Source organism: Cololabis saira, chromosome 4 (assembly GCF_033807715.1).
Source record: "Cololabis saira isolate AMF1-May2022 chromosome 4, fColSai1.1, whole genome shotgun sequence".
Classification (NCBI taxonomy): domain Eukaryota; kingdom Metazoa; phylum Chordata; class Actinopteri; order Beloniformes; family Belonidae; genus Cololabis; species Cololabis saira.
The window spans coordinates 47,943,672-47,962,817 of NC_084590.1; the positions used below are offsets into that span (position 1 = coordinate 47,943,672).

Here is a 19,146-nt window from a genome sequence, read left to right on the forward strand (position 1 = left end):
AAATCGAAATCGAAAATCGGGTTTTCAGATAAAAAAATCTGGATTTTATTTTTGTCCGAAATCGCCCAGCCCTAGGTTGTATCTAAAAACACTGACCGTACGGTGTGTTTTTTTCCTTGCCCTGTTGGTGGAATCTTGAAATTCCAAAGTTTCTGGCAAATTTCACCCCAAAAGGTTCCTCATGACATCCTTCAGTGGTTTTTTTGAGGCTTGGCAGTGACGGTCAAAAGTTTGAAGAAATAGTTCTAGACTTTACAAGTCTAGAGAACAAATATTACTTAAAAAAAACCAAAAAGAAACCATTAAACTGGTCAACAATAAATCTATACGAGAACTCAGAAGCTGTATAACTGCGCTGCAATTTCCAACTGGCAATTTCCACCAAGCAAGAATTTGCTTGGTGATTTGTATGGATGAAGAGGTCCCACACTGTCAAAAGTGTGGGACTGGCAAAAAAAAAAAAGTGGTCCTTAAGGAGAAGCAAAACGTGCTCAGAAAGATACTTCATATTGCAGACAACTTAAAAATGTTTGCATGTAAATTATTAGATCATGATCAAATGAAAAGCACAATAGTACATAAGAATTTACGTTGTGTATGTTACCCCTCAGAGCCACCCAAATACATGCCGCTCTTGATAAAATGAGGACTTAAGAAGAGCAGAGGAGTTTGTGCTGCTCATGCAAAAGCATTACACCTTTACACTGGCAGTCTCCAGTGACAAAAGTGCGACCTATGGTGAGATTTTACCCATCCTGCGAAAGCTACAGCAACACTACACCGTGCAGCAAGAGAACTCTGCCTTGGTTGTAATTGTCACTGGCTCACTGGCTTTATTTTTGACTGCTCAGTTCATATATCTTTTTTTAAAAAGGACAATTTTATTTATTTATTTATTATTATTTATTTATTTTTTCTTTTAGAAACATTATGGAATCCCGGAATTGCCAGAGAATGATGCATGTTGTATTTGTTCATTTCTATAGGAGAATATTTATTTTATATTGGTGATGCTAATCAACTTTTTGTTGTCTCTTTTTTCCCAAATGAGAATTGATAAGGGAATCGATAAAAACCAAATCGTTAAGCAGAATGAAAAAAGGTTGGATGATCTTATCAATACCCATCCCTATTAATGAAATATTCTGATGGTTTTTGTGTTAGTAGCTTTAACCATTTACACTTTTGATTTGATGTACTGAGGTGTTTCATCTGAAGGTCTCTGGCTGTCAATGACAGCACTTTAGACAGACAGCACTTTATAGAAACTGAAAAGCTTTTGAGTCAGCCAACAAGATGATTTAATTCTTCTTCTCTGTCCTTACAGAAACATAAAAGCAAAGAGAGAACCACAAGTTATCGCTGTGATCACTGCAAGAAAGTCCTCACCACTTCATCAGGTCTGAGAAAACATAAGATGAGTCACACTGGAGATAAACCGTTCACTTGTGATCAGTGTGGAGCAGCTTTTACCACATCATATGATTTAAGGACTCACCAGCGTATTCACACTGGAGATAAACCGTTCAGATGTGATCAGTGTGGAGCAGCTTTTACTCAGTCAGGACAGCTAAGCACTCACCAACGTGTTCACACTGGAGATAAACCGTTCAGATGTGATCAGTGTGGAGCAGCTTTTACTCAGTCAGTTGGTTTAAGGACTCACCAACGTATTCACACTGGAGAAAAACCATTCAGATGTGATCAGTGTGGAGCAGCTTTTACTGAGTCAGGAAAGCTAAAGATTCACCAACGTATTCACACTGGAGATAAGCCGTTCAGATGTGATCAGTGTGGAGCAGCTTTTACCACATCAGGTAATCTAAGGACTCACCAACGTATTCACACTGGAGATAAACCGTTCAGATGTGAACAGTGTGATGCAGCTTTTACCAGACAAGATCATCTAAAGAAGCACCAACGTACTCACACGAGTGATAAACTCTAAAGATGTGATCAGTATGAAGTGTGGAATCGCAAAAAACACCTCAGCACAGCAAAAAAAAAGCAAAATAATCAGACGTCATACCAAAACTTGAAAGACTATCATATGATGCCCCCTGGACACCTCCTGGGAAGGTGTTCCTGGCATGTCCCAACAGGAGAAGATCCAGGACACACCGGAGGGAATGTCTTTTGGCTGACCTGGGAACGTCTCTGGATCCCTCCAGAAGAGCTGGAGGAAATGTGTGGGGTGAGGGAAGTCTGGACATCTCTGCTCAGACTGCTGCCCCCACTAACCAGTCCCACATCAAGTGGATGAAGATGGATGGATGGACAAAATCCATATATCTGCAAAAAGCAGAAATTTATTGTTACACCATACTGAGATACAGAATGTAATCTAACTAAAGCATTAACTATTCCACAAATACTGCATTAGCACATCTCTAACATCTCTGCCTTCCTCCTCTCCACCCCGAGCCACTGCCACCACTGGCTGAAGTGTTGCTGCTGCAGGTACATCCTATGATGTTTCATAAGTCTTTCCATGACTTTCACACAGATTATGCAGTGGACAGGAAGTCATCACCATTCATTTCACCAGTCGGACATCACAGAAGGCAACCTGCTGAATTCATCTTCCACAACCACTCGTGCTCAGTTGACTTTGTGCTTAAACGCAGACTGTTCTGCTGTCAGTCGTCCAGTGTCATGGAATGGTTTCAAGAGCCAGTCCTGCAAAGGATAAGTAGAGTCTCCAAGAATTAAATACCCAGCAGTCACTGTATATTCCTGATGTGAGCTAGGAAGATGTTCCTCCGACTGGCTAACTCCTGTGTATATATTACATATGTAATCAACCATTTGTCCTTGAGAGCTGAACTTTCAGGATCGATTTCTCGAATGCTTTGTTAAATTTGCCCCTTTTTAACATTTCTTGATATTTTGATGTTAAATCCACTGTTTTTGGCAATTTCTTTAAATTTAATACATTTCAGTACCCTTTTACCTGAAGTCTTTATTAACACCAAACTTGGCACAATTAATGTTTTGGATTGTACTTGTCAAGCCAACCAGGTTTGAGGAAGATTTGTCAAAAAACGTAATCGTACAGGAATATATCATGTTTCATATCATATTTACCAAAAAGATCATAACAGTGTTAACATGTGGATATTTAGTAAAATCCATGAATAGCAAAAAAAAAACGTCAGATGTTCAAAAAGTGATTTGAACTTTGAAAAGTTGCGATTCTTCACGCACACATCAAGGCTGGCGTACACACATTTCTGAGATTTTGTCCGTTGGCGACACTCACTGGTGATGCATTGAAGTCCAGAATATGAGGAAACATGACGTCAACAATAAGTTCAATACCACACGTGAAGGACATGACAGTCCCCACATCACCAGTGTTGTGCTACGTCCAGTGATCAAGTGAACTCTGAACTTATAAATGTTTGTGAACATTTTGTGAACGTGTATTTCAACTTTAAAAGTCGGTTCAACCCCGAACAGCCTCCTAAAATGGCCGCCTTGTCCAGAACTACCAGACCAGCATACTTTGGGGGCGGTGCCTAAAAGCAGCGCGCATCCAATCACAAGTGAGGTGCTGGTGACATCATCGCAGACCGCGACCCGCAGTCGACAAAGCCCGCAGCTGCCCGACCCGGATTCCGAGGAGGCGTGAGCTCATGAGCCCTGGTGATCAGTAAAACTTAGAGCGGTTCAGAACTGAGATTACTGCATACATCATCATCATTGTGTTCGTTATGTTGTAGTCGCCATTTTCTGCCAGTCATTCACGTTTGAAACGCCCGCGTTTGCCATCCGGTCTAGTTGCACGTGGCGAGGACGCGTCCATCTTTAAAATACCAGAGTCCCGCCATCTTTAAACGTGCAGCCACGTTGTTTGAACCTGTTTTGTTTGATAGTGTTTATTATTGTTTGAGTCCATGCATTTAACTTTCATTTCATTTTTATTGTTGTTGTTTTTTCTTGTTAGTTAATGGGTTTTGTTTATCGTAGTGTGCCATCAGGATTTATTTTGGGTATTTATTTACATCTGCTTTGGTACCCGTATGTAAATAAATTCTGATTGATTTTTAATGAGGAGTTGTTTGTGTTTTATACAATTTTGGTCACATTGACTGTTTGACAGAGACAGTGCCGAACTCTTTAAGAGCCTTCAACATTATTCACCATGAATAATAGAACCTTCTGGTTATTCTGGTGGAATAATCCCTAATTTACGAGACTGATTTCTGCTGTTAAAAGTTATATTTTCCTGGTTAAGGCCCAGGTGGTGCCCCTACGAGGATTATTATCATTTTGATAATTCAATTTGATAAATAGTCGACTTTATTAATTATTAATAATTGTTGAATACAATTTGAATAACCTTTTGATAACTGGACAGTTAAGCTACCCTGTGGCACAACACCAGGTAAGTTACACACGAGTGGAACTGCAACAATCTTACAATAAACCATGTGAACATATAAAGGTAGGAGCACAAAGATGTAACCTGTCAATCACAATGTCAGCCTTGGTTCTGTTAGAGGAACCTGCTGATGCAGGATCAGTAGCGAGTCTTCAGGGACCACGTAGACCTGCTGGTCCAGGACTAAGACTGGACCATCAGCTGGTTCAGGTACCAAGAGGATCTTCTGGATCTCTGCCCTGAACTGGACCAGCTGCTCCGGTTCAGACCAACATGATGCTTTCAGCTGGAGCTGCTGACAGGTCGGACATCTGTCGCCATGACGACCGTGTGGGACGACTACTCGAGATAAAAGCCGGATCCTAAAACATCCCATAACTGTGGACAGAAAAACATTACAATACATTTTGCATGCGAAAAACCGGTTCTGTAAAGTTGTCTTTTAAAGGAGCCGTCTGTAAGAAATGGCCAAAACTGGTACTGCAGTCACTTTCAAAATATTGTTGATCGGCGTGTACCCTCCCCCTCCTCCCCCCGACCAGAGGTTGCCAGGTAGGCTGCAGAATGCAGCAGGAACGTAGGCTGCCATGGCTGCGATAATTAGAGCCGAGCTGGCAACCCGGATGCCGAAACAATCCTGACTTCGTGATTGGGAGATAGGTGGAGGGTGGAGCTTCAGGCCAAAACAAAAAATGACAACATAAACATCAGTTGAGGGCTGCAACTCCTCTTTTTAGACTGGAATATCCTGGCTTGAGTGCTGTTGTCAGTGACATAAGTATTTGAAATGAACATCATTTTTAAATGTCTGTAGACATATCGGGGTCATTTTATGATTCGTTTTATTATTTCTCTTACATACAGCTTCTTTAAATTGAAACTAACAACTAAAATGAAAGGTTGGTTGGTACGAACTGATGTGAATCAGCAATATATGAATAAAGTTTTTATTGAATGTTTGGGCTACTTTCAGAGTCTTATATGGAGTCGGCTGCAGGACTATAGAAAGTGTTAGACCGGTCTCTCCTCCTGCGGCTGCAACAATCCGAGTGGAGGAATCCGATCGTGATACTTCATGTCTTAAATATGAGTTTATGTTGTTCACACTGTTACACAGAGGTGATCACGAACATCCACAATGCCAACTATGAGACTCAATACACATGTACATTGGGCTTAATCCGTTAGTATATCATACGCATGACAGTAAAACGGAACAAAGAGCTTTTTTTTCATCCCACCAACTTAAGTTCTGGTGTTAGTTCTTAAATTACAAAAAAGAAAAAAAAAAACTGTAATGGTGCACTAACGCTAAATATTAACATTCACAAAACTTTATGAACATAATAAACCAACAACTCTTCACGGAACTGTGTGTGCACTCGGCTCCACGTTGATTGTGTGTTCAAAGAAACGTGCGTGGATTTGGACGTATGCACAGTTTTGAACATCTGAATTTTTTTTTTTGCGTAAGCAAGAATTCCAACCACGGACCAACGTTGAAATCCACGCACTCTTTGTAAATGAGGCCCCAGTTGTGCAAATTCTCCCACTTAAAAAGATAAGAGACCTGTAATTTTCATCACAGGGACAGAAGGACGAAAAAAAACAACTGAAAATCACATTGTCTGATTTTTAAAGAATATACTTGCAAATTATAGTGGAAAATAAGTATTTGGTCAATAACAAAAGTTAATCTCAAGAATGACAAAAAAAAACAACAGAAAATCACATTTTTTAAAGAATATATTTGCAAATTATAGTGGTGTAGCAGGGCGAGTGCTACGGGGGCCCGACCGACAAGACAGAGAGGACACGGGGTTTCAGTGCAGAACTCCTTTATTCTCAAACACTCACACGTGAATAAGCACCTTCTCCAACAGCAGCCTCGCAGGGAGACCCCTTGCTGCTGTCCAGCCACGCCTTATGAAGGCAGGCGGCGGAGAGGTTGATGGGACACACCTGTCCCCAATCAACCTGAGTGGCTGCTCCTCCACCCTGCCACAAGTGGAAAATAAGTATTTTGTCAATAACAAAAGTTAATCTCAATACTAATTATACTATACTTATACTATACTAATACTTACACCCTTTGTTGGAAATGACAGAGGTCAAACGTTTTCTGTCAGTCTTCACAAGGTTTCACACACTGTTGTTGGTATTTTGGCCCGTTCCCCCATGTAGATCTCCTCTAGAGCAGTGATTGGTCCGTTCCTCCATGCAGATCTCCTCTAGAGCAGTGATTGGTCCGTTCCTCCATGCAGATCTCCTCTAGAGCAGTGATGTTTTGGGGCTCTCGCTGGAAACACGGACTTTCAACTCCCTCCAAAGATTTTCTATGGGGTTGAGATCTGGGGCCTTATGTACTAAGAGTGCGGCGCACAAAAAACGTGCGTTCGCCACTTTCAACGCTCACGGTCGGATGTATAAAGAATTACTTGAACGTAGAAAGCTGCGTTTGGTGTTTTAGGTTTTTTACAGTCACTCACACATTAAGGCTGGTACACGCACTTTTCCGAGGTTCTGTCCGTTGGCGACACTCACTGGTGATGCAGTGAATTGCAGAATATGAGGAAACGTGACGTAAACAATAAATTCACGACCACATGAAGGACACGACAGTCCCCAATCACCAAATAAGTGACACACGGGTGGAACTGCACCAATTACATAATCAACCACATGGTCTGAACATATAAAGGTCGGCACAGGACAACGTAACCTGTGCAAATCACAATGGCAGTTTTGCTTGTGGTAGACGACTGCAATATTGGCAGGATCAGGATGGAGCGCGTCTTCAGGGACCACACTGATTTACTGGCCCACGATGATGACTGGCTGTTCAGCCGTTTCAGATTTCCAAGAGCCACCCTCTTGGAACTCTGTGCTGAGTTGGGTCCGAGTTTGGAGAGGGGCACAAGGAGGAGCCACACACTACCTGTCTCCCTGCAAGTGCTGACCACACTTGGTTTCCTGGCTACCGGGTCCTACCAGCGCGAGTTGGCAGACCGGTCAGGAATAAGCCAGTCTGCACTGAGCCGAGCAATGCCAGCTGTATGGGACGGGATCATCGGCATGTTTGGCAGGTACGTCAGAATCCCATATGGTGCAGCTGACCTTGCAAATATAAAAAAAACGCAATTTGCAGCGATTGCCGGTTTCCCTAATGTAATCGGTGTGATTGACTGCACACACATTGCAATAAAGGCGCCATCGGTGGATGAATTTGCGTACGTCAATCGCAAAAAATGTCCTTCCATCACTGTGCACATCATATGTGACGCACAGATGCGCTTCATAAATGTTGTGGCAAGGTGGCCTGGCTCGACCCACGACTCCTTCATCCTCACCAACAGCCTGGTGGGGATGAGGCTCCAAGCTGGCAGGGTGCAGGATGGATGGCTCCTTTGTAAGTGATTGCTTACAATGTCGACAATAAAGCCACTTCACAGTTCTTCAGTTATTATTTATTGGTTATTTCTATTTTTAAATTTTTCGTATAAACCGTTGAGCGTGTGTGTTTTGGCTGCTGCACGACTGAATTTCTCCTCTGGGAGATCAATAAAGTCTTCTATTCTATTCATTAATGTGTCTATTGACAACCCGTCAGGTAACAGCGGCTATCCATTGAAGGGCTGGTTGTTGACCCCCTTCACCAACCCCCAGACTGCCGAAGAACTCCCTTACAACCACGCTCATACCATCACTAGAGCTGTTGTAGAGCGGGCGATCGGGCAGCTGAAATGTTGGTGGCGCTGTCTGGACAGGAGCGGGGGGGATGCTGCTGTACCGCCCCGACAAGGTGGGCCGCACCATTATTGCTTGTGCCACCTTGCACAATCTGGCGCACCGCCATGGCGTCCCACTGGCAGAGGTGGAGGAGCCAGCAGACGAGCCAGAGCCAGCACCCCCTTGTGCAACCCCATCCAGCTGCCATTCAGGCCCGACAACGTGTCATTGACACTCATTGAAACTCAGTCAAGGTTCATTTTTTAACGTCTTTTATTATTGCACTGATCTGCTCCAGTGTGTCAGCCATGCTTGTATTCAGTTTCTCAATTCCCCGACTGATCCTGTCGTGGATTTCCAGAACCGCCTGTGTCAGCATGAGGCCGGTTGGACGGACCTCAGGACAGAAGGCACCGGTGGCGCGGGGTTCCTCAGATGGGAGGGAGGAAGCTTTGACCCCCGAGGTTTCCGGCTTGGCATCATCTGAATAAAATTGTCACTATCACTTCAGTCACTCGAGTCTATTATCTCAATACAAGCATAAATAAGTTTACTTCACTGTGGGCTATGGTATACTTGAAGGAGTTAATTTACCTTCATGTGGCTGCTCAAATGCGATGGTGTCGCCCTCACTGACAGGTAGGATGCCTGTGAGGATGGTCTCACCCACAATTGCGCACACGCGCTCCTCAAAAGGGGTGAGCGCCTCTGTGCCTGCTCCACCACCCGTCATGGCCACACTTGGCCGGTGTGCAGCCGCTCTCCTCTTCACCTCCACCTTTATGTCCGACCACTTCTTTTTTATTTCCTGTGTGCTGCGGTGTTCCGAGCCAATACAGTGTGACAGTAAAAGTAGAAAGAGTATATAAATAGTATAAAATAATTAAAGCGAGTGAGTGGCAGCACGCCGTTGCTGCGCTAAACGCTGTGAGTCCCCCGGCGCAACAGGGGGGACATGTCCCCCCTGTTGTCCCCCCCACTTTTTACAGTTTACAAACTAACGGTAGGCTCAACCTGTAATTGCAAATCATCCAGACACCCTGTGCGAAGGCGATGCGAGAACGGCCCGGCAGCCCCGCTCCCCCTCCTCCCTCCCGTCTCCCCTCAGAGCTGCTCAGGGCGGGTTTATGGTTCTGCGTCACACCAACGCAGAGCCTACGGCGTAGGTGCGCGTCGCCGCGTAGCCTACGCCGTAGGCTCTGCGTCGTTTTAACGCAGAACCATAATTTAGGCTTACACCCGCATGTAAAGGTTTCACGCGCGCATAAAACTCATTATATACAGTATAAATAAAAAAATCTGTGTCCCTTTAGGGGGACGCTGAGGTTCAAACACAGAGGGACAGGATCAGCTCTATTTTATTATAAGTCTGATATATGTTGTGATATGTGATGACATTATTAAGAGTATGACATGAATCTGGCTTCATTTCACCACCTCACAGCCTGCGTCGCCAGTTCCCCGTGTCTTAAGTAAATTCTTATGGGAGGGACCGGGTTGCCGTAGAGATACGCAGATCTTTGGTATAGTTTTTTCTTTTTAGATCCCAGCCTTTGCGTAGAAGGTGGCTTGCGTATCTTTCAGGCCCTTTTTGTGCGCAAGCAAGCTTTATAGATGAGGCCCCTGTTCGTTTGTGGAGGTGTGAATGCACAGTGGTGCTCTTTTTCAATATGAACACCAGAGGGCACTGTTGCTACATTTGGTAACGTGCACATGTTATCATCGCCATCGGCAAATCAATGACATGCATCAGATACATTGTTATAAATACAAATTCTTTCCTGAAGGGGATGTAGCTCAGTGGTAGAGCGCATGCTTCGCATGTATGAGGCCCCGGGTTCAATCCCTGGCGTTCTCCATCAATCGGCTTAATAAGCTTCATACAGTAAGATTGAGTTACATAAAGGATTAATTATATTCAGAGTTGGACAAGCTCAGAAAATGCCACAACCATCAATCTCTGCCTGAGATAAGACAGCATGATTTTGTGTTACTTTAATATGATTTTTACTGTCTGCATTCATTGAAAATATAAGTTTAATCACTTTTTTTTTGTCTGCACACATATAAATGGTTAATACCATGCTGGTAAGAACCTAAGGCATATATATATATATATATATGTTGCATTGTTACTATATTTATCTAATTAATATATATATACACACATGCAGAATCTGCTGATTTTAAACCAAGAATGGTGAAGTACACAGCATGGTTGTCGGTAACAGACGGGCCATATGATGAATGAGACATCTCTAATCTTTCTCTCATCCAAAGACAGTTGGGTTTAGAGGCTCTGCTGGGATTTGAACCCAGGATCTCCTGTTTACTAGACAGTTGCTTTGACCAACTAAGCCACAGGGCCTCCATAACCCCTCACTTACCTCGTCTTCATGAAGATTTCTCTAAAAACAACCGGGGCCTCACATACTAACGTTAATTGGAGCTTAACAAGCGAATTTCGGGAGCAGGACCACGCCTCAACCACGCCTCCTCCAGCACCACGCCTCTTCCGGCAAACCTTCAAATACCAGCCTAACCCTCATTTCCTCTTCGCTCTCGTTCTCTGCAGCACGCTCACTCTCGTTCTCCGAACCAGAACCGCAAGCATGACAACACTACTACACGCTCGTATCTCAGATCGTTACTCACCCGTTCAGGCATGGTTCTCGTGTCATTATCGCCATCGATGACGACTTGTTTGCAGGGGATCATCAGCAAACACCAGCTGATCAAGATCCGAGAAAAATCTTTCAGCCGTGCCTGAAGCGCCGCAGGTGCGCAATCCATCGGTCCCGGCGTCGCCACGCTCCGGCGGGTTTGACGGCCGGCATGGATCTCGCGTCGATCACCATCAGGACAACGATCAGCTTGCAGCCGTCGCCCGAAGCGCCGCTCTCCCTGGCGGCCGCGGGGCCGCCCGAGCCCCGTCTCCTCAGCGGTCCGCGTCCGGTCCATCTCTCCTGATCATCCGGATCGTCGCGGACTCCTCTCCTGTGTCTCCTCGCCGCCAACCCGAGAGCGCAGGTTGCGCCGGTATTCCTCCGCCGCGCACGTGTTTCTCTAACCCTTTTTTCCTCTCTCTCTCAGCCACGCGCGGAGCCCGCGGTTAACCCGGTCCACCAACCCGGTGAGCGGTCCATCCCGTCCGGTCCATTTCTCCTGAACATCCGGTATTGCGGCAGCCCGCCATGGCGTCCTCCCTGTCTCCTGGCCCGCCACGCCCGGCGGGAAGGAAGGGGACGCGCCGCGGACAATCCCTCGCCGTTGACCCGCAGGTTGCGCAATCCGCCGCCCCCCCCCACCCCCGGGGGGTGCCGCGCAGCGAGACCGAGCCGCCCCGTCCGCCCCGGTGTCCCGCCAAGAGCCCGCCGACCTCCCACGTCGGCTGCCGCTCCGGCGGTGGTTTATTCCTCCGGAACACACGTGTCCTCTCCTTTTTTCTTTTCTCTCAGCCACCTGCGGAGCTGCTGTCAACTCCGCTCCAGCGACACACACCCAGAAACGAGTGGTCCATCCCGTCCGGTTCATCTCTCATCAACATCCGTGATCGCAGCCGCCCGCAGGTGTGAAGAAAAAACTTCTCAACCATCTCATCTCAGCCTGCCATGCCATCAGCCCCGCCGACACCTGCTCTCTTCCGGATGACGTCATCACGCCAACTCCGACGGCGCGCCGTGACGTCGACCCTCAGGTCTCGCACTCAGAAGATTTTCCAGTGGCCAGCCCCGGTACTGCGCGCAAAAAAAAAAAAAAAAAAAAAAAAAAAAACCCGAAAGCTTTTCCCATAGACCGCAATAGTAAAAGAGAAGCGATCGTACAAACCGGACGTTGAGCATTACCTTTACTCACAAGGTCTTTTATTAACATTCTCGTTAAACATAATCTCTGAACAACGTTGCCTCATTGCAGGAACCTCAACTGCACATGAGCGGTCTTTCACCTTAAGCCGTCCGTGTGGAAACATAAACGATTCCATCGTTACACTGCCCACCTCCAGCAAGTACAACAGCTAACTTCGGCCGGGGTTGCTAGCACCGGGTTTCTAGGCCCCCCCCCCCCCCCCCCCCCAGTCCACCCCCGGCACCTACAACAGCTAACTCAGCCGGGGTTTTTAGCACCGGGATGCTAGAAACCCCCGCTATGCTCATTCAGCAGCCTCAACCGCCAGCGCCAGAAGGGGCTCTTGGCACCGGGTTGCCAGGATCCTCTGCTTCCCAGCTCCATCAGTCCCAACAGGTGATGTCGGTACCCCGGCATCCCTCCCACCGCATTTCAACCCAGTTTCCTTCCTCAACCCGTTCCGGCCCCGCAGGCAACTACTCATTTCACCCCATCCACAGCTAATCCCGCCGTCCGTCATCCCAACGCTTTCGCTTCCCGCCCTTCCCCAGTTCCGGCCAGTGCCTGGCTTCCCTCCCACCACATTTCGGCCTGGTTTTCTTCCTCGACTCGTTCCGGCCCCGCGGGCAGCTGCTCGTTCGCCCTGTCCGCGGCTGGTCCCGCCGCCCGTCATCCCAACGCTTTCGCTTCCCGCATTTCTCCGGTTCCGGCCAAACCTGTGCAAACAAACCTACAACAGCTAACTTCGGGGCCGAGGTAACTAGCACTGGGTTGCTAGCCCCCCCCCCAGCCCACCCCCAACACCTACAACAGCTAACTCAGCGGTGTTACTAGCACCGGGATGCTAGCACACCCCGCCATGTTTCGGAGGAGGCAAACTCCTCAGCCACCGCCGTGCCCGAAACACCGCTCTCCCGAGCCTGACAGCCGCCCAGAAACTTCTGCCTCTTCAGTCGTCCACATTCCACCCGGTTCATCCCTTCTGAACATCCGGCATCACTGCAGCTCACCATCTTCCAGCCTTTCCAGCCCACCTCCGCCATCGGAGGGAAGAGGACGCGGACAATCCGGATCAGCCCATAGCCGTCGTCGCAGGTCGGATTTCCACCCACACCAGCAATCTCCTCACTCCCTCCCCAAGGTCCCTGGCACCGGGATGCCACTACAGCAGCTAGATCCGGCTGGGGTTTCTGGCACCGGGATGCCACTACAGCAGCTAGATCCGGCTGGGGTTTCTGGCACCGGGATGCCACTACAGCAGCTAGATCCGGCTGGGGTTTCTGGCACCGGGATGCCACTACAGCAGCTAGATCCGGCGGGGGTTTCTGGCACCGGGATGCCACTACAGCAGCTAGATCCGGCTGGGGTTCCTGGCACCGGGATGCCACTACAGCAGCTAGATCCGACTGGGGTTTCTGGCACCGGGATGCCACTACAGCAGCTAGATCCGGCTGGGGTTTATGGCACCGGGATGCCACTACGGCAGCTAGATCCGGCTGGGGTTTCTGGCACCGGGATGCCACTGCCCCCCCCAGCCCACCTCCACCAACTACAGCAGCTAGATCCGGCTGGGGTTTCTGGCACCGGGATGCCACTGCCCCCCTCAGCCCACCTCAAGCACCTAATCCACCTCCAGCACCTACAACAGCTAACTTCAGCCGGGGTTACTGGCACCGGGATGCCACTGCCCCCCCCAGCCCACCTCCACCAACTACAGCCGCTAGATCCGGCCAGGGTTTCTGGCACCCTCTCTCATCGCCACCCGCTTCCGGGCTGGTGTACTTCAGCGTCCGCTGGCGAGGTGCATACTACTTGCAGTCAGTCACTGCAAGAGTAGCCCCTAACTTTTCGACACCTTCAGAGGCCCTCTGCTGGATCCTCTCCAACAACCACGGCATTCCTTCCTCGTCCATCTCTTGAATGATTCCTCATCGTTACCCCTCTCTCATCGCCACCCGCTTCCAGCCTGGTCACCCTGACTTCCGTTTTCTCCGAACTCGGGGTTCCATTGTCCGCTGAGAAAACGGCGGGCCCCTCCACCTCCCTCGAATTCCTTGGTATCACTCTCGATACGGATCTGTTTCAGGCTTCTCTTCCAACCAAAAGCTCAACCGAATCGGTCTTCTTATTTATCGGTCTTCTATTTCCTCTTAGCTCCAGGCTGCACCAAACGCCAACTCCTCTCCCTCCTGGGCCACCTCAATTTTGCCATGCGCATTATTCCCCAAGGGCGGGCCTTCATCTCACACTTGCCGTCCATCGCTTCCGCTGTTCCATCTCTCTTGTCTCCCATCTCCCCAGACAACTCGAGCCGTGCCGAGCTTCGTTGTGGCTCAACCTCCTGCCACCTGGAAGGGGATCACTTTCTTTTATGATGACCAACTGGCTCACCCCCACGACATCAATCCATACACTGATGCTGCTCCTTCAATCGGTTTTGGGGGCTTTTACGATGGCAGATGGTTCGCAGCAGGACGGCCCTCAGAGCGCGCAAACGAATACCACAACGTTTCGACCGAACCATAGATCATCATCGTCATTGCCATCGTCATTTGCATCGTCATCGTTATCGTCATCGTTATCGTCATCGTCATCGTCATCGCCTTCGTCATCGCCATCGTCATCATCTTCATCGTCATCGTTATCTCCTTCGTCATCGTCATCGACATCGTCATTGCCGTTATCGTCATCGTTATCGCCTTCGTCATCGGCATCGCCATCATCATTCATCGCCATCATCGGCATCGTCTTCGCCACCATCATCGCCATCATCTTCATCGTCATCGTCATTGCCATCATCACTTGCATCGTCATTGGCATCGTCATCGCCTTCGTCTTCGCCATCGTCATCGCCTTCGTCATCATCTTCATCGCCATCATCGCCATCATCATTCATCGCCATCATCATCGGCATCGTCTTCGCCACCATCATCGTCTTCGCCATCGTCTTCGCCATCGTCATCGCCTTCGTCATCGTCATAATCATCGCCATTATCATCGCCATCATTATCCATCGCCACCATCATCGCCATCATCTTCATATCGATAAGTATCGACATAATTAATAAAGGACGCTCCAACTCCACATCCATCATGCTGTTCATGCGCCGTCTAGTCTGGCACTCAGCCATACATCAATTTATCCTCCATGCAGCACATGTCCCCGGTCACTCCACCACCATCACCGACTCTCTTTCTCGTTTCTCATCCCCGAAGACCAATCTCCCCTGAATACTTCGAGACCCTGGCCAACTACTTGTCTTCCTGGAAAACACGGAGCACATCTTCGACAGATCCTTGCGTCCGAGTCAGGACAGTCGTCACCAGTTTCTGGTTTCACCATCGCTTCCGTCATATACTCTCCTTATCTGGCATCTCCCCAACGCACTACTCCGGTCACTCCTTAGGATCGGAGCCGCCACTTCAGCCTCCCGCTACGTATCCCAGAGCACCTCATACAGCTCATGGGCCGATGGTCCTCCAAACCATCATCGCTACATTCGCTCAGATCTTAGCGACCTCAGATCCGCTCAGTCTCATCTCCTTAAATAATCCACGGTTTTGGGGGTTCGTCGTTGCCCGGGCGCTGCGGCGGATTCCCTACCAGCTTCCCCACAACGCATCGACTGATCCATAGATCATCATCATCGCCATTGTCATCGCCATTATCATCACCATCGTCATCGTTATCATCTTCGTATCAATAAATCATTTAAACGTATCCTGTTGATGGCGTGGTCCTTGCTAGTGAATTGGAGCTTAACAAGCGAATTTCGGGAGCAGGACCACGCCTCAACCACGCCTCCTCCAGCACCACGCCTCTTCCGGCAAACCTTCAAATACCAGCCTAACCCTCATTTCCTCTTCGCTCTCGTTCTCTGCACCCCTCCCCCCCACCCCTTTTCTCTTCTCCTTCTTCCCTCTCTTTCTCTACCTCATAGATTCCTAGGGGGTTCGTCGTTGCCCGGGCGCTGCGGCGGATTCCCTACCAGCTTCCCCACAACGCATCGACTGATCCATAGATCATCATCATCGCCATTGTCATCACCATCGTCATCGTTATCATCTTCGTATCAATAAATCATTTAAACGTATCCTGTTGATGGCGTGGTCCTTGCTAGTGAATAATAAATAAATAATACATAAAAAAAGTGTTGTACACCATGTTCCACTCATGTCAGGATGTAGTTAAATCCCCTTTGAGTAGATTTGGGTACACACCAATGTGCCTTTTTTAAATAATAAAATATTGTGTGTATTATTGAACTCCGTCCCCTATCTCCCTCCCTGAGTGAAGGAATCTTAGTGTCCTTTTGTAGAGGTGATAATTGACCTTTAGTACGGGTCCTTGGGCCCTAATCAAAGGTGGTGTCGGTAAACAGATCCCCTAATAATAGTGAATGTGCCGCCATATAAAGATATATATGTTACCTGTCTTCTTGCACATATAGGTGTGAGACTATATGTAAATGGCTTACACTTATATAGCGCTTTCCAGCTGTATTCCTACAGCCCCAAAGCGCTTTACACTGCAAACATTCACCCACACACGCACACATTCACACACCGGTCGTCGGCGGAGCTGCCATAGACAACGGCGCTGGCCTGACAACCGGGAGCAACCGGGGGATTCAGTGTCTTGCCCAAGGACACTTTGGTGGACACAGGCGGAACTAGGGTTCGAACCACTGACCTTCAGGTTCATGGGCGAACGCTCTACCAACTGAGCCACCTTCCCCCATGTCTGATTTAATGTCTGTCAAGTCATCAATTAGGACTCATTTCCAAAAAAAGTTTGAAGCCATGTACACATACTTAGAGTCTGATTGTCCAAAACATATTCTTCCCCAACAAGAACCATTAGACTTATGAAGCCATCAAGTGTCCTGCATTGTCTTGGAATCAAACTCAGGTCAACTGCTTGGTAAGCCGCCATGCTGACCACTACCCACCATATTGACCACTACACCACCATGTTGACCACTACACCATCATGCTGGCCACTACACCACCATGTTGACCACTACACCACCATGTTGACCACTACACCATCATGTTGACCACTACACCACCATGTTGACCACTACACCATCATGTTGACCACTATACCACCATGTTGACCACTATACCACCATGTTGACCACTACACCATCATGTTGACCACTACACCACCATGTTGACCACTATACCACCATGCTGACCACTATACCACCATGTTGACCACTACACCATCATGTTGACCACTACACCACCATGCTGACCACTATACCACCATGCTGACCACTATACCACCATGCTGACCACTACACCACCATGCTGACCACTACACCACCATGTTGACCACTATACCACCATGTTGACCACTATACCACCATGTTGACCACTACACCACCATGTTGACCACTATACCACCATGTTGACCACTACACCATCATGTTGACCACTATACCACCATGCTGACCACTACACCATCATGTTGACCACTATACCACCATGCTGACCACTACACCACCATGCTGACCACTATACCACCATGTTGACCACTACACCATCATGTTGACCACTACACCACCATGTTGACCACTATACCATCATGTTGACCACTATACCATCATGTTGACCACTATACCACCATGTTGACCACTACACCATCATGCTGACCACTATACCAACATGTTGACCACTATACGACCATGTTGACCACTATACCATCATGTTGACCACTACACCACCATGCTGACCACTATACCAACATGTTGACCACTATACCATCATGTTGACCACTATACCATCATGTTGACCACTACACCACCATGCTGACCACTATACCAACATGTTGACCACTACACCACCATGCTGACCACTATACCAACATGTTGACCACTATACCACCATGTTGACCACTATACCATCATGTTGACCACTATACCACCATGTTGACCACTATACCACCATGTTGACCACTATACCACCAACGCTGCAGGAAAGAACCTGAAACAGCTGAATGAGACGTCACAGTTTTCCAGCCACATGAGAAGGTGAGCAGTCATGATGTCAGAGAAAGTAACTCTTTGATGATAGTTTCTCCAGTATCACAGGCTACTTAACTCCATTTGTCCCTCAGCTGATACATCAACTTCTTGTTGTATAAGCTGCATGTTTGCAGGTATATTCAGTTAGATATGTGTTGTCATCCATTGCATTACAACATTCTCTTAGAAAGACACCATAGACTTTGATAATGACAACTGTCATTGACATTTGAATGAAGAGAGCTCTAACCTTGAGATTCCTGATTTTGCGTCTTTATTAGGGATCAAAGTAAAACAGACCAGAGTGTCTATAATAAAAGCGTGTGAATGGGTGAATACGAAATAGATTAAATTGCTTTGTAGAGCATATAAGTATAAAACGATATTAACTCAGTATGTAAACTATATGATTGCAATTAAATTAATTGAAGCAGTAATTTAGTCCTAAAATGACATCATGAAGATGTTTGTGTTGTTTATTTAGGACGATAAAAACAGGAAGTTGCCAGTAGAGGTGGTAAGAGTTGCATCAGTTACATCGTTGTGAGTAGCAACTCCGTCTTTTAGCCTTGGAATGTCATCAAAGACATGTGATGTCACTGATGACATCACAAAGACTTATGGAGGGTATACATAGCACTCCTTAAAGAAAAAAGTATCTGCTCGGCATGCCTCCACCCGCCTCGGACCGTAGTTTAAAAGCTAAAAACGGGGACGTGGAGAGTAGAAACGTGCTGAGTAGGTACTAGTGTAAAAGCGCCATATGTCTCTACATACCTGGTTCTTTGATCAAAGGCCCTGTGGCTTAGTGGTCAAAGCGCCTGTCTCGTAAACAGGAGATCCTGGGTTCAACTCCCAGCAGAGCCTTTAAACTCATGAACACAGAAGTAAAGATATAAGTTTAAAACCAAAGACTCTTCCACATGTTTGGGTCAAGTCTTCACCTTCTCCTCTGAAACTGTCTTGATCAGGGGTGACCAATCCTGGTCCTCGAGAGCCCCTATCCAGTATGTTTTAGATGTTTCCCTTCTTCCTCACACCTGATTCTAATTACTCGTCATCATTAGTATATATAGAACATATCACGGTGTGCTTAAGCAGGGAAACATCTAAAACATGCTGGATAGGGGCTCTCGAGGACCAGGATTGGGC

The 19,146-nt window shown here is 47.4% G+C and overlaps 1 protein-coding gene and 3 non-coding genes across 5 annotated transcripts in view; 3 read left to right on the forward strand and 1 right to left on the reverse strand.

The window, feature by feature from the left end:
- The window catches only part of LOC133442059 (gastrula zinc finger protein XlCGF49.1-like), a 97,820-nt gene that overhangs the window by 12,179 nt on the left and 66,495 nt on the right, over window positions 1-19,146 (forward strand). Inside the window, exon 2 of one of the 2 annotated variants that reach the window (XM_061719961.1) lies at window positions 1,328-4,012. The exons of the other annotated variant lie outside the window; for it this stretch is intronic. Coding sequence (XP_061575945.1) covers window positions 1,328-1,948 — 621 coding nt within the window. The 3' untranslated portion in view covers window positions 1,949-4,012. Of the gene's footprint in view, window positions 1-1,327; window positions 4,013-19,146 lie in introns of those variants that run through there. 2 annotated transcript variants of the gene reach the window in all.
- On the forward strand, window positions 9,903-9,975 carry trnaa-cgc (transfer RNA alanine (anticodon CGC)). Its single transcript has one exon. It is a non-coding gene; the product is annotated as a tRNA-Ala (tRNA).
- On the reverse strand, window positions 10,411-10,484 carry trnat-agu (transfer RNA threonine (anticodon AGU)). Its single transcript has one exon. It is a non-coding gene; the product is annotated as a tRNA-Thr (tRNA).
- trnat-cgu (transfer RNA threonine (anticodon CGU)) lies at window positions 18,789-18,861 on the forward strand. Its single transcript has one exon. It is a non-coding gene; the product is annotated as a tRNA-Thr (tRNA).